Source organism: Melospiza georgiana, chromosome 5 (genome assembly GCF_028018845.1).
Source record: "Melospiza georgiana isolate bMelGeo1 chromosome 5, bMelGeo1.pri, whole genome shotgun sequence".
Taxonomy (NCBI): domain Eukaryota; kingdom Metazoa; phylum Chordata; class Aves; order Passeriformes; family Passerellidae; genus Melospiza; species Melospiza georgiana.
In genome coordinates, this window is record NC_080434.1 from 7,114,659 (window position 1) to 7,130,783 (window position 16,125).

General features: G+C 35.2%; 1 protein-coding gene across 1 annotated transcript in view; it reads left to right on the forward strand.

The window, feature by feature from the left end:
• The window catches only part of GPM6A (glycoprotein M6A), a 115,214-nt gene that overhangs the window by 68,084 nt on the left and 31,005 nt on the right, over positions 1 to 16,125 (forward strand). The window contains exon 2 of the mRNA XM_058024019.1: positions 9,309 to 9,501. Coding sequence (XP_057880002.1) covers positions 9,309 to 9,501 — 193 coding nt within the window. The remainder of the gene's footprint in view (positions 1 to 9,308; positions 9,502 to 16,125) is intronic.

A 16,125-nucleotide genomic window follows, 5' to 3' on the forward strand; every position in this document is an offset into this window, starting at 1 on the left:
TTCCCAAGCATGTACAGGTCTCTTTTCCAATATTTTTCTTGATAGCGTGTTTCTTTCTCACCAGAAGCAATACCCCCTTAGGCACAGATAAACAGAACCATGGACATTCATAAATATCTCACATGCAATATTTTTCATATGAGTGTGGAACAATGAAGGTGTCATATCAACTGGTGTAATGTCATCTAGCTCTGGATACCTACATCATATTCTGTATATTTTATTAGTTGCAGTGTTAATTTGATTTTAAGTCAATTGGACAAGCCACAGGTTTTCAGCCAAGCACATTCTCAATACCTTACTAAATAGAGCCTTGTGTAGGTACCTAAATAGTAGCTGAGCCAATTTCTTTGACAAGCTGTGGAGTGTGCAGCCAGGAGCTTTTGCTTAAATTAGTTCTTAGAATTACATTTGACAGGGCTGGGAAAGATATCACTGGTACCTTAAAGGAAGCATGCAGGATGATCATTTACCAGTCCATCAAAGAAGCAAAGAAAAAGAACCTTAGAGTGATGAAAAGGTTAGTTTCCTGTCTGACTGGCAAAGCAAATGAGGCATTTTGCTTTAAAAAAGTATCTCAAATCAATCCAAGGTAGCTTCCCTTTGTTGTTGAGAGTCATGGAGTCGGGAAGAAATACAGAGTAGCTTTTCAGGGTATTGTGCAGCCTCTGCTAAAGCTTGGAATCTACCTTCACTGCATGGAATCTAAGCCTTTGATCATGACTCATTATGAGGCTTTACTGCCAAGCCACTGTTTCTCTGATGTCATTACAACTTAGATCTGCATTTTGCCAAAAGGTGCTAATCAGGTGTATTGCTTCCAGGCTCTCTTTCATTAATGTATGATTCTCATCATTCATTAGAGAGTTATCCAAGTTCAACAAATACTTTGGTAGAGTACTTTGGTGCAGCAGGGGAAGTCTACAAGCTGTTTGATTATTGATAAGAGTACAGTCCACTATGATGGAAAATGGATTTTTGTATGTGTGTATGTAAATATATATGTGTATTTATCCACATTCAGCTATCCTAAACTGCATTTCAGTTATTTAGGAAAAAAGGCTATAGGTATCCTGTTGGGGGTTTTTTCCCCTCTAGATTTAAGAGCAATTAAGATGGATGAAAGAGGAGAAGCTTGTTAGTTATCTTGGGATTAGTACACGTGTGACTCCTAAACTAGGAGAAAGAGCGGATCTCTTCTTCCTTGCTGTTTGTTGTCATGCTTTGGGCTTCAATGAGAATTAAAATAATTTTTTGTTAAGTTAGCTATGTCTTTAAACTTAGCTGAAAAATCTATTTTTAATATAATTTAACTCAAATATAAAATACATCTTTGATTTGGCTTTGAAAATTTGTTATATCTGTTGATGGTAACACAGATATTATAGGTCACTTGGCAAGGTGGATTTCCCAAACATAGTTCTTTGAATAGCTAAGTGTTATAGATGAAGGCTTCTTGAAACAATATTTCTTCTCATTGGCAAAGTAGCATGCTTCATTTTACTCTAACTCTGCATTAGCACAGTGAATTGTTAGGTATCTATATAGGCAATCCATTTGAGATTTAATTGCCTTGAATATAAGTGAAGAAATGTGTTCAATGCGATGAAAATGCAAATCTAAGTTACATTTCTGATGTAGGAGGTGCCATGATTATTAGTGAGCTTGCTGAATTACTTTTTTTTTTGTGTCATGAGTGCAGTTTGTTAAACATTACAAATTGAACTGGAGTATTGAGTGCTTAACAAGGAACAAGAGACAAGAACAAGGGACAGTTCTGGATGAAATCATACCTAATATTAAGCAGTGTAAAAAAATGTACTAATTCTATTACCCTTGTTCAGATTGAACTGTTATCTGTTACTGAGATCAAGACAGCATCCATATGAGAAAGGGAGGGAGGGATTTTGTGTAATGTACTGTATTTTATTAAAATACCATGTAATCTCCAGCTCCCCATATTTCAAATGAAAATTACCATGCAAGAAATAACTTTAAAATTTGCATATGCACTAAGCATAAATAAGTCATTAATAAATGAATTTTAAATTAGGTTTTTGAAGGTCTTAGTAATTTCCTTTTTGAAAAAAAATATTTTGCTGCACAATTTTCTCTTCTAAAAATATTGGTGATGCTAAAAGGAGGTTTTACAAACTTGAAAATAAAAATCTGCTTGCATTCCAGGAAACCCTTTAATTTACATTGGACTACTGACCTAGGCTGGTATTGGAATTCTAAAATCTCTAACAAACTTCTCAAAGAATTAAGCTCAGTTTAGAAAAGTTTTTACAACAATATATTTTCCTAGTAGAAGTACTGAGCAATCTTGTATTGTTATAGGATAGAGTAAGGAAGCAGTTTATTTCAATTTTTCTTCAAAATTGGTAGCTAAAACTTAGCTGAACTCAATTATGTTCCTTAGACTGTGACCACCCTATTCCTTTTTCTTTAATGACTACAGAGAACATTTTGAACATTTTCTTCATTTCAAAATATTTTGAAGGATCAAATATTTTACCTTTATTGCTTCAATTTCAAGTATTTCAGCATTTAGCCACATAAGAAAACACCACGTCTTAAAGCTGTCAATAAAGATGCAAATTCTTTTTCACTGAAGAATTCCTGACATACACATTTAGCTCTTTAGGCTGCATTTCCAGACCACTTTATTACAATTATGAAATTTTTCTTTTCATTTTTGTTTTGAAACCTCTTAGAAGGATTTTTTTTTGGTTCTTTATGTTAGTGAAAATCCTTGTATCAACCTATAGACAAAATGTAGTACTAAATAATATGGAAAATTGTGGGGTTTTATGCTGCAAAATGATCATTTTTGTTGTTGGTCTGGGGCCACTGAGGAATATCTGTGTGTGGACCTGGGATGTCCATAGTGACATAATCCCAGTATCATTCAAATATCTGAAGTCATATCTTTTTATGTCTGAACATTTCTCTAAGTCAGAGAATCAGGGCATAGGTGGGATGGATGTTGCAAAGGTAATGTTTTGCTGCTTTTTAGTTAAAGAAGGAATTGTGTGAGATGTTGTAGAGCAGTTTCTGGCTGCAAGTTGCAGTTGTTTATCCTCCGTATAATTCCCTGGGCAGCAATGTTATCCTAACCAGTCCACAGAGGTGGTTTCTGGGATGTTTTTTATAATGTAAGGCAATATGAGGACAGTGATGTGGTGAAGGGCTGGGTTTGTGGGAGCTGCTTCCAAAATCCAGCATAACCAGACTATATCCCCACAGCTGAAAACTGTCATCTTGGCCAGTGGGACTCTCATGAACAAACACACATTATAGTGATTTTACAATGCACAGTGTTTATTATGTCAATTTAGTTTGAGGCATTTTGCATCTAAATAAGAAAAAGTCTTTATGATTCCTCTTAGCCTTGGTCCCATGCTGAGTGCAGTAACTGAAGCAGCTATTAACTGCAGAATGACTGTAAAAGCCTCAGGACTAACATTTTCATTTTCAGTATTAGTTGATATCTGATTTGCTAATATCCAGTCACACTGTGCAGATAAGTCAAAGTAGATCAAGTAATGATACATTACTAAATGACACATTTAATGTGTAAAAGGATACCCTTCATATTTGTTTTTTTTAATTTATTTTCATGCAATTAGTTCCCTATTTCCTAAAATCCTTTGGTGTTTGTTGGAGTGTTTGTTTATTCTTGCTTTTCTACATATCATGTTTCTTACAAGTGTTCAATGTCAAATTTACTTTTCCACCGTAGTCATAGTAGTCAGGATATCAGAATTAATTTTGTGGTAAAATTGCTTTTTTGTTGTTAGATAGGTAATTCTGTAATTGTAAGCATTCTTATAGGAGGTTAATCCAAATGAGAAATAATCTCCTGAACAAGACCAAGAAACAACTTCAGTTGTTAGCATTACTGGTCTAGTTTCCTGTAGATCTTGTATGATGGGAGAGGGTGGAGCAGAGTGGGGATGTATTCCATTAATGAGCCTGGGATCAAATCACATGGAATTGTGCATGCAGCACTTCTTGAGCAGGTTTTCCAAGCCAAAGTACAGGGGCTTGGAAATAATCTTTGATGATTCATTCCCAAATGTTGCTTCACCTCATTTTCAGCTTTATAAAACCACATTGTGAATGTCTTGTCCTTCCTCTGTTCTTGGGATAATATTGAGGGAGCTGGATTGCTTCTCCCTGCTGCTATACTGTGAAGTCCTGGGGTCCAGTTTCAGATCAGGAAATCATGCTGCATGTTGAGTAATTGAGGGAACCAGATATAAGTAAAAAGTGTTGCTTTTTGTTCAATACATTGTGTTTTGATGGCTCTGTTTATCAATTAAAATATTACATAAGAGTAGCTTGACTTGAGGTTAAGTCTCGCTTAACAGAATTCGGAAGTAAATCTTCATGTTTCATGATGGGGCTGTGAAACTGTATTTGAGTTGATTGGCCATGAAAGCTGTGTGACAAGTGGTGCAAATTTAGATAGGAAGAAAATGCATGCCTGGCCAGTCAAGGAAGACACAGAGGATTTTGTTATTTTGTTTTCCATTTTAAGTGTATGTAGTTGTCTGGCATTTTACTTGGACTTTGCTGTCCTGTCTTCTAATATTAGATAGAAAACTCTTTAAGAAAAGTAATTTAAGAAAAATGTTATTAGAATGTTGTATGTTCTTCAGGGTACTTGGTCCCATTAGAGAGGTAATTATCTGTGATTAATCAGTAATTCTTTGGATGTGTAGTTGTCTCCGATTAATCATTTAGGAATTCCAGCTGCAAATGAGTTGGAAATGATGAAAAAAAAAACAAAACCAGAATATCCTTCTGTATTTTCTATGTTTAGTTTTAATATATTTTTAACATTGATTTTCTTCATGCTAATATCTGGGGTGAATGGGTATTCTTAACTATTTATGTAAAAGGCAGTAGCATAACAGCCTTCTGAAACTGGTTTTGATGTCATTGATTTAACTTTCACAGACAGAAGTGGCACGAGATGTAAGTCCTGAATCTTTTTTTTTCTTTTAAATACACTGATCAGAAATGGATTGAGCGTTTTATTTGTTAGTGTATATGTCCTGATCTACAATGAGGAGCAAGAGTTCACATATCATAACACAAAAACAAAGAAATAATTGTGGTGGTGCAATTTGTGGGCATAATTACATTTAAATCACAGGGAAAATTTCTTCTTCTGCTCAATATCTAATTTTTTTTCCTTTTTAATGTAGAGATTGTATAAACAGAAAGTCAACTTATTTTTGGCTTAGGCAATTGAAGATAGAATATTTACACCCAAACCCTAGAAACTAGAAGAGATTTTCACAGATTTGCCTGTATAAGGAAGTTTAGAGATCTATATCTAGAATATGTCTAGTGTAGACAGTAATAATTGTACTAAGAGGAGCAAAAAGGTAGTTGTCTGTGAGATGTTTGTTGACTGGAATTGGAATAATGTAATGCAAGATTAATATGTTGTGTTTTGATAGGTGAATATAGTCAGTATTTGGAGTTTTATTTATTTCATGATTGAATTTTCTCTATGGAATGATTTTTAAAAAATCGAGGAAAAAAAAGAACAGTACAGGCCTTCATGTTGAAAACCACAAAAAAGGATAGTGTTTTCAATTGCTTCCTGCAGTTTTGGTAAAGACATGTGGCCCCAGAAGATTTGGATTTTTACCTGAAAGAAATATATTGGTATACATAAGCAAAATAAGAACAGTGATTGTTGAATTATATAGCACAAGTGTATTGTGCAGAGTGAACAGTTTGAAAAGTACTGAAAACTGCATTTGAAGATGAGAACAAACATCAAAGGAGCATGGAATCTTTTTCATCTTTCCTAGTAATTATTTCTGTGGCTGTATGTGTTAAGTGCCTTGTGAGGAGGGTGTTGGGAGAGGTGAATGACTGCCTGTCTCACACAGGCATCCACACACATCTCACAGCTGAGTCACACTCTGCGCTGGTGATTCAATATCACTGAGCAGGGTAAAATAGCATTTCCATTGTTCTGGTATTAAACAGCCATTTGCATGTTCTGAACAATTGAAAGAAAAGAATTGGAGCAGATATTACCTGTAGCACGTTGCCTTGTGTGGTGTATGAATGATGTGTAATATCCATTTTAAAATCATAATGCTGATTCACTGGTTTTCTTTAGTTTGGAGTTGCTTTGACAGCACTGAAAACTCTGGAGTTACTCATTAAGTAAGCAGTGAGAAAGGTAGTAGGGCTATAGAAGAGTGGAGTAAATGAGCAAGGCTTTGACAATATATGCTTATTTGAAAATTTCACGTGGTTGAATTAATTTTTTCCCAGTATTTTTTTATGAATGAGAAGACCTCGAGTTGGTGAAATATACCAATAAAAGCTTCCTTCAAAGGTTTCTAAACATGAACAGTTTGAATGTGAGAGATGAATAGAAACACTTCACAAACTATAAATTAGTTTCAGTTATTTTACAAATTTTGAGGCGATGGAGGAAAAAAACTGATTTATATTTGGATTAAATTTGTCCTTGGATTGTACATTATGGCATCTATCATTTATACTGTTTTTGCTTCTTTATGCCATTTTACTCCACTTTTACATTGTTTCACTATGATAAAGCTCAAGTAATATGGGTTATGACTGTGAGTTTTGGTGACATCCAAATTTGTGGCATCTGAGTGTGAGCTGGACCTAGAGAGTGAGGTGCAGCAGCTTCAGGAAATAATGCACAGCCTGCTGTTCCCAGAAAATGCACATAACTTTCTCTCTTCCACTTCTTCTCAGAAGGGGAAAAAGAAATCTTTACAAAATCTCTCTTCCTCTTCCCTGCACCTGCCATTGCAATATCAAGAAACATTCCCTGAAGTCCATGTGTCCCTGAAAATATTTAGGTCTATGCTATTTTTTGTCTTTGGCTTTACAAGCCCTCATACATCATTCCTGTTATTACCCTATTGTTATCTTTCCCCTTCTTTTTACTTTCTCATATAATGTCAAAGATGTACAGTGGTATTAGTTTTCTGAGGCTTTTCCTGCTGTTATTCTGTGCTGAAAATGGCAATGGGCATTTCGTGATAAACTCTGATGTCAAGTAACTAAGTATTGTCCTGTAGTTCTTGTTCAATGAATTTATTTCAAATATATATTTCTTAGGATTTTTGCCTTTAAGACAAAGATTTTCCAGTGAATGATTTTTATTTTTTTTTAGTATTTGTATAGTCTTTTAAACATTGAAGAATTAATCACAGCTGGATAATGTTAGAAAACAGGACCAAAGAGGTTTTAAGAGATTCCTGCAGTTATCTGCATGCAGATTTAGCTACTCCAAAAGAATTTATAAATTTTTGCAGCCTGTTCTTAAGATCCTGCACTGATGAAAAGCCCAGAGTCCCCGGGTACAAAACCCCTGTAATTTGTCACTAAAGAAAGGTTCACCCATCCCTGAACATCCAAAGCCTTGTGCTGCTGAAGAGGGGAGCTGCCTGCTGCCAGTGCAGGGGAATGGCAGGAATTGCAAGGACAAGCTGCTCAGGGACAGGGAGGGAGATGGAATGCTCTCACCTGAAAGCCTGGAAGGTGTTACACCCCTGGTAGTGTGTGGGGAATGCTCCGGGTGGGTGACTTGCACTGCAGGTTACTCAGCAAGACTTTGGCAGCAGTTTAAATGTGTGGATTTGCACATTTTACCTCCGGTGTTTCACAGCTGGCTCTGATACACTAAGTTGGTGTTAAACAAAAGTAGTCTCAAGCTATAACTTTCTTTCTCTTTTTGTACAACTAGCATACATACATGGCTATTATTTTGTCTTTTCTGTATTTAGTATATTCAATGTTTAATATACTATATTTTTTCCCCAGGAGCTATCCAGCCATTTGAATACTGCCTTCCATAATATTACTTTTATTTACAAAATAGCAGGGGGTTTCTATTTGGGTAAAATGTGTACATATTTGAAAATGGCTTAAACTGTTCTCTTCAGGAAATCTTGTATACAAATTTATATACATATATAAATGCTAAACATATATATGCCTATTTAATATTTGTTCATTAAAAGAAGTAAATCAAAAGTAAATGTAGGTAAATAAAGGTTTTAGCAGACAGAGGAAATTATTACTTACTTATCTAGGCTAAAGTAAATAGAAATATACCAAATTAAAATATAAAATTTAAAATTACATAGAGAAGCTACATTTGAGAATTAGACATAATAAAAGTAGACATACTGTCATTAAAGAATGGATTTTTTCTTTTGATATATCTCTGGTACTATAATTAGCATAGCATAAAGGCTTTGAAACAAGTTAAAATATATTGAATCATAATATCTGTTGAGGATCTTATATGTCATTTTTAATTGGTCTTTGTCTGTATAAATATTTAAAATCTGTATGCCTCACTTTGTTTTCTATCCAGGTCCTTTTTGCTATAAACTGGTAGTGCTTAGGAGAAAACACCGCTTCTGATTACTGAATCACTGCCTGTCTTCTCTCAACCAGTGGTTCCCACCTTCCTTGTCCCTGCAGAAGACAATAGGAAGGGTGCCACAGAATGTAACAGGTGTTATGGAATTGATGAGATTTGGAAGGGTCAGAGATGCTCCAGTCATGAAACTAGGCAGGGTAGTGCCAGAAACTTGAGCACACTTACTGAAGAAATGTTGTTTTTCTTGTTGAACTGGGCATTGTTTTAGACACTGTGATGGCGGGACAAGAAGTTGGCCTTTTAGAACTCAAGAGCAATTACCTCCATTTAACAAACATCACACAGAGTAAAATATATTGAGAGAAAATTCAACTAAATTTTTATTTATCCTTGTGAGTTATTTGAGTGGTACACAAGGAATTGGTGTTGTGGGCAGGAGCAATTCTGTTGTCAGAAGTGTATGTCCAAAAAAACTGGAATAAACCTATGATGATGGAAGGTATTGGACTGAAAATATTTTTTATTTTTTTAGTGATTTTCCTGTTATTGAGACTCCTTCTCAGCAATCTGATAGATGACCAGCAGGAAGTGTGAATAAGACTGACATTGTAACCTGCTCTGAACAAAAACGTAAAGCTCTGCGAGGAACTGACTGTTTAACCTTTCATGTTAATCAGATGACATGTCTACATTTAATAGGTTGAGTAGCAAGTGAGAAAATTCAGAAGTTGGACTAACCTTTCACATGTTTTCTGACAGTCCGGGTTGTTATACTTGACCTAAACTCTCTTTAGCCTACAGTCTTTAATGTTCAGAAGTGTTTCTCATGAGAAAACCATTCTTTTTGCCTTTTTGATATAATTTAGTGGCATATAACCTTTTTCTTTCTTTCTTGTAGGATGCTTCGAGTGTTGCATCAAATGCCTGGGGGGCATTCCCTACGCGTCTTTGATTGCCACCATCCTGCTCTACGCCGGAGTTGCGCTGTTCTGTGGCTGTGGGCATGAAGCACTTTCAGGAACCGTCAACATCCTGCAAACCTACTTCGAGATGACAAGATCTGCGGGAGATGTTATTGATGCCTTCACCCTGTAAGTACTGTTTTTACTTGTTTCCTTTTAAAACTGCTGAAAAATTCCACAAGAGATATAAATTTGACCCAAGAAAATACATTTTTTAGTGAAAATCATAAAGAAAATGGTTTGGATAACCATTTTCATCTTAGCAGATGAAGTTTTGACCAAGTTAATATTTTTAGTATTTACAAGCAATTTGTAATACTATTAAATATCCCACAGCTTTAATTTATTTATTACTAAAATTTACTTCATATAATATTGATAAATCTGTTCCATGCATCCATGCATTTAAAAAACAAGCAAACAAACAAACCCTGTGGCCACAAACTATAAATAGATAAAGCAGACCTTTGCAACAAGTATCAATTCTGGGAATAAACAAAAAAAAAGAGGTAACCAAGGAGTTGTTCAAAACCCTGACACTTGAAATGTCAAAATTCTGTCGCCTCTGTTTTTTCTAGAATTAAATTGTTTTGAAGGTTTCATGCCTTGCTATTCCTGAAAATCTATTTCTGGAAGACATTTGTTTTGCTGAGCACCAACTTCTCTTTGTTAAATTTATTACATTAAAAATATAGTTTATTGCATGCTGAAATTAAATGAAATGTTTTCTTGTATCTTTAAAATTGTCTCTTTAGGACATGATTTTCTTAGATATTTGAAATTCAAATTCTTACCTAGCTGCTAATGGTTGTAACTAAAGCTGAAGAAGCCTATCCTTAAATTTTAAATTATTTTCTTTCATAAATATATTTTGTAAAAGTGAAGTGATTTGATCATCAAAAACATTGACCTCTTCTTATGGTTCCCCAACAAACATCTCAGGACTTAGCAGTGATCAAAAAACAAACCAAGTACCAACAAGTGCAAATATCAAAGTGAAACAGAGAACATGCTTATGCCATTATATAAGTCCATCTTTAATTCATATAATAAATACTGTATAAAACGTTGGTTCCTCAAAGAGAGCAAAGAAAATTATAGAATTATAGAACAGGAGATACATGGTTAAAAATTGAGTGTAGGAGAATTCTTCAGTCTAGAAAGGGGGTAATTAAGAACTATTGCAAGAGTGGTCTATAAATTCACAGTATTATCAATAAGACATGCAAGATTGGATTGTCTTTCTATTCCAATACAAAATATTTGAGGTATCAGAGGGAAGTAGTAGGCACCAGATTCAGCAGGAGCAAGTTCTTTGGTTTTTTTTTGTAGCAAAACTGTAAGGCTATTTGCATATTATGGATGCCAGAAGTTTTTATGGCTTCAAGGAAAGACTGGATAATCATGAAAAACAAATCCATTGATGGTTTCTAATACCCACAGACTTATCCAGCTCAGAAAGTCACAAAGGCTCGACTAGTGTTGGAGGTTATCCTGTTGACTTGCCTGCTTTTACTCTTTCCTTATATTCACTGTTTGACGTACAGTAATGAACAAGATATATGTGTATTTGATCTGACTGGGTACCACTGTTTGTACAAGAGCTAGAAATGGAATCTGAAATTTCTTAACTTCTCTTGGGTTATGTTATCAACATCCTTTCCTAAGCTCCTCTGCAAATTTTTGGTGTACTCACTGTGGGATTAGTAGCCAGAAGGGAGCATGAAGCAAATAAGTATGTCACTGCTACACCAAATAAAGATTTCTTCTTTGGATCAAGGAATTTTTATGTCCTTGTATAATAATATGTTGAGTTAAGGGGAAGATGTATCTTCTGCTTTGCCTTTTTGTATTGTCATTTAGAATGATGAGTCTGGCTTGACTTGTTGGCTAAGGTTCATTGTCATCCTGAATGAAAGATCAGTCATTTTATTAGGCCCTAACTTATTTTATTAGTCCCTTGGAAGCTATTAGAACAGAACAGCCACAAATCAATGCTTTCTCTTCAAAGTACGTTTTTCAGCTTCTCTCTGTCACATGCTAAAGTGAAAGTATCAGTCAGGGAATACAGTCCAAATGCATATATTTCACCATAAAAATTAAGGACTTGTAATTTTTCCCCCTGGCATTTGGTTTTCTTAGCAAGTAGCTTTTGGATCTGTTTGTTTTCTTTGTTTACCTTAAGAGATATTAAACCCAGTCCTTTCTTTGGTAGACCAATTGTAAAATGAAATTTGATTTTATTCAGTTGTGAAAGGTATATCTAAACTTATGTCTTAAAGGCAGAAGGAGCAAATATATTGATTAAAAGCAGATAAACAATTGCTTTGAACTGGATAAATTGTGTGACTCACAAAAAAATTTGCACATGTTAATTTTCTACCTTTTTAATTAGATATTACACTGCTTTTAAAATAATTTTGCAGGGAGAATAAATCCTTGATATTTCATCACAAGTAGTGATTAACTGTTGGCAGTACAAAAGCTCTATAGTAATCATACTTTTGAAAGACCAAAAACCAGAAAGAAGAATATGTAAGTAGAAATACACGCTGTAGTGCCTACATCCTTAAAACAATACATATTGAAATGGAAACAAAACTGAGGTTTTTATGATTGAAAATTATAAGAACATAAAAAAAAATCTAGCAATGTTCCCTACTCAACTGTACTTTTTAAAGTTTATTTAACACATTTGGGGTCTTAATACTTGTAGTGCTGTGAAGTGTCTCAGGCTGGCCTGGAGTCTGTCCTTCTGTGATAAATGTGCCAGGCAGATGCTGCAGTGGAGTGAAGTGGGTTAGATTCTGCTTAATCATGCTTATGGCTTCTGTCTATAATTTTATTAGCATGCTGCATTTTAAATGTCATACAGCATAAAAATCAATCCCAATCTGAGAGCTATTTATGTGGGTGGCAAGAGATAAAGGCAGTTTTAACGTTTTGCATTGTATTCTGTATGCAAATAACACAACTCACATAAAGCCACCCTATATCTTTTTTCTCTGTCAATGCAGCTACTGGCTATAATTTAGAAGAAGCAGCAGACCCCTGTAGACAGAGTAGGGCATGATGAGGGCATGAACAAAATCTGAAACACTCTCTAAATGCCTAAAATAAGAGCCAAAATACCTAGAGCAAAAAATGCCATTCAGAAACGCCCTTATCGATGTCCCTGAGGGCATCAACAGCCCTGACTGTCCCTGCCTGGCCCCTCCTAGAGCCTCCCCTCACCCTTCCCATGGTCCAGGACCCATTTCAGTGAAGCCAGAGGGGTTCAGACCCTCACCTCAGACTCTCCTGGCCACAGGGTTGGGGCTGCTCTGGGCTGCCCACACTCCACAACATGCCTTGACACTTGGGGAAGGATTAATTAATGAAGAACTTGCAATAGGCAGCAAAGTTTGCTTGGAGAGTTAAGTCCTTGGGGATTCAGCCAAGAGCAACAGCCCTGGGGAGTAAAAGATCTGATCTGAGTGCTGGTCCTGAAGACAGGTCCCTCATTCCAGCTCCCTGGATTGCTGTCTGAATTCAAGGAGTCTATAACAGCTGCATATCGTATCTGCTGTGGAAATATTGGCAAGTGGTAAATATTTGTAATTTAAAAGCTATAAGCAAGTTTTGTAGCTGCCAATTAAATTCTATAAATGCCAGTCAGTTACATAAATTTTCTAAAATTTATGATTTTCTTTCCAAGTTACAACACAGAATGATCATGGTCAATAATTCCAAAGTTATGGAGGCAACCTAGAGAGATGATGGGTAGAGTAGAGAGAGTGCTTTTTCACTTGCTTGTTTTTAGGGGGAAAATACAACCCAAAATTCAGCCTGTAATAAGATGCAAACCCCAAAAATTTCTAAAAAAAAGCCAATAATTTTTTTAAAAGGATTTTTTCTCATAGCAGTGGATTAAACCCTGACTTTAGTTTCTTCAGGGAAGAAAGGTAAAACAGTTACTCTACTTGAAAGCTAATATAAATCAAATGTGTTCAAATTCACAAGAACAAATGCTGACTAGACAGGTATTCCTTATGGAGAGAACATTTCTGCAAAAATCACACAGCTGAATCTTTCTTTAGACAGTAATTTTTAAACTTCTATGAATTGGATGGCTATAAAGACATTTGGAATTATCAATGTGTGCCCTTTTCATTGGGACTAACCTGTAATTATATTGCTTTCTGAATGACTTCTGGGATGCTTCATTCCCTCCAGTTCCAGACTTTTTCACTATCAACCATATCACTGTTCTAATGGTAGCTGTTTCCCTCCACCCACTCCCCCACCAAGTGAAGGAATGCTTGTTTAGGAATTTGCAGAAATCATAGGCAATTTTTTGGGATGTGGATTGTTTCAGTGGCTGCAGAGAAGTTATTTTACTTCCTTGTGATCCAAAGGAAGCCTAAGAAAATACATATGATGCTTTAAATTATTCTGAAAACTGCTTTTATAATATTTAACTGCAAGAGGTGAATGGTTTATGTTGCTGACTTTGTCAGTTTATCAGCTCTGTAGGTTTCACTAAAACTGAGCCATCTGCTTGAGCTGAATGTGGTTTTCAGTCATTCTCCTAATAACTTAATAAAATGCAGTGAACACTATCTGCAAAGTACCAGGTATAACTTGATTTTCTTACTTAATCACTGATTTTGAGAACATTACAAAGTCAGCAGAAAGAGACGTGTGCTTATCAAGCATGTATCACATGAGCTGGGTTTTATATTTTTCTGGTGTTTGGAACAAATTCCAAAAGAAGATTTTAGAAAATCAGCAGCACAAGGTATGTTTTGTGTATTTCCCAACAGCATCCTTTTCCAGTTCTTTCTCTTTAGTGCACAAAGCCAGTTAGTGCCATCTGTCACATGTTCGTGATATATAGGCCATGGAACAAGGGAATCATGCTCCTGGAGTGGAAAATGAAGCAATTTCCCTGATAGTAGCATTAAACCCATTTTCTTACTACTGTCAAAGCTAATTCATGTCGTTGTAAATTCACTTCCTTTAAGGTGTGAAACTAAATAGTAAAAGAAATGAAGTTGCAATCTGTAATTCTGTTGTCACTGTGTTCTCTACAGGAAGTTGCATAGACACTGTATTGGTGCCACCTTCCTAGGTCTAAAAATTTCCTTCCTTTCCGCGTGTGAAACCTGTGTTTCAGGTACTGCTGTGGCCAAGTTTGATGCTTGCTGATGACTTTTCTGTTAGTGTATAGTCAGGGTTTATTAGATAGTGTTGTTTTGTAATATACCTATGTCTGCACAACTGTTTTCTTTCGAGTAAAACAAAAAAAAAATGGTGTAGATTCTTTTATATCTCCCCTCTTAGGGATAAAAAACAATGTTTTGAGAGGTAGATAAATGGATGTCATGATTTCCTGTGGTTTTTTTTTGTTGATGTTGTCTTTGCTACTATCACAAGTTAAATGCTGGTAGCACTAAAATGTTACTGTTAGCATCAATCTTTCTGCATTTATACTAGTGGAACACCATGAGAGTTATTACAATGTGTCCTGTAGTAAAGGACAGCTAATAAAAAATGTGGTATTTATATATTTGCATTAGACTGTGTGATGATTCTGTTTAAGGCATCAACTTAATACACAATAGCAGTAATCTGGTTTTCCCTCTACATTTTTATCTCTTACAAAAGCATTCTTTAACTTTGAACATGTTATGTTTTATTTCTATTACAGAAAGCAACACATATAAAGCTCTTTATCAAATAATTGCTAACTTAGACAGGCCTGTGTCATAGCATGTTTGGAAACAGCAACAGAGATTGTGTAGAAGAATGAAGTTTTCTCTGCATGGAATATCCAACCTTGACCCATGTGTCTTCTTTGGGTATAATAATTTGGCAGGAACCACCAGTCATTGAAGAGTCAGGTTATTTAAGGAGAACAGTTTTTATTTCATTGGAATAACTGAGTCACATATAAATAGAAGAACTGGACAAATACAGCATGTTAAATATTAGATGTAGAACATAGAATTTTAGATCTGGTGTCATTGGCAGATGCATCAAATCCCACAAAAAATATCACAGCACCTGAGAACATGACCTTTACAAGATTATAAAGCACTGAAAAGTCACATTTACCACCTACTCAGCTATATTATGTAGTCCAGTCTTCTTTATTCCATTAAAGGCAATACCAATAAGAACTTATGTAAGTAAAATTTAGGATTTGGCAATTACTTGCAAAGACATAGTCCTCATTTTATGAAATTGAATAAGGAAATTCACCCCATGAGAATACCAGTGGAATAATCTGGAAAATTCATAGCAGTGCATGTGAATACCAGCAGAGTGATCTTACATAAAGAATTTATTGGTCTTCTTCTGTGCAAATAGAATCTCCTACTTTTCAGCAGACATCTGTATTATTTAGTACTGTGTTAAGTAGCTCTCCTTCCTGGTTGACTGGAATCTTAGATTAGCTATAATAACTTAATGTCTTGTGATTTTCCTTTTCTCAATAGGTGGTTCATCTCCATAGAAATATCTTTTTCTTTTTTAACTGCCTTTATTTCTCTTTAGTCTTAGTTCACTTTATAAACAGATAAAATGGAAAGTGTATCTTTATATGTAATACCCATATTGCTAAATATGCTTTATGCAGCATGTAAAGCAAGTTCTCTGTTCCACAGGATAACTGAAAAGAGTAAATTTACTATTATGATCCCAATCTGGACATACAGTAACAAGCTGTCAGTCTTACACTGTCAGTATGTACTTTGCATGTCTCCAAGT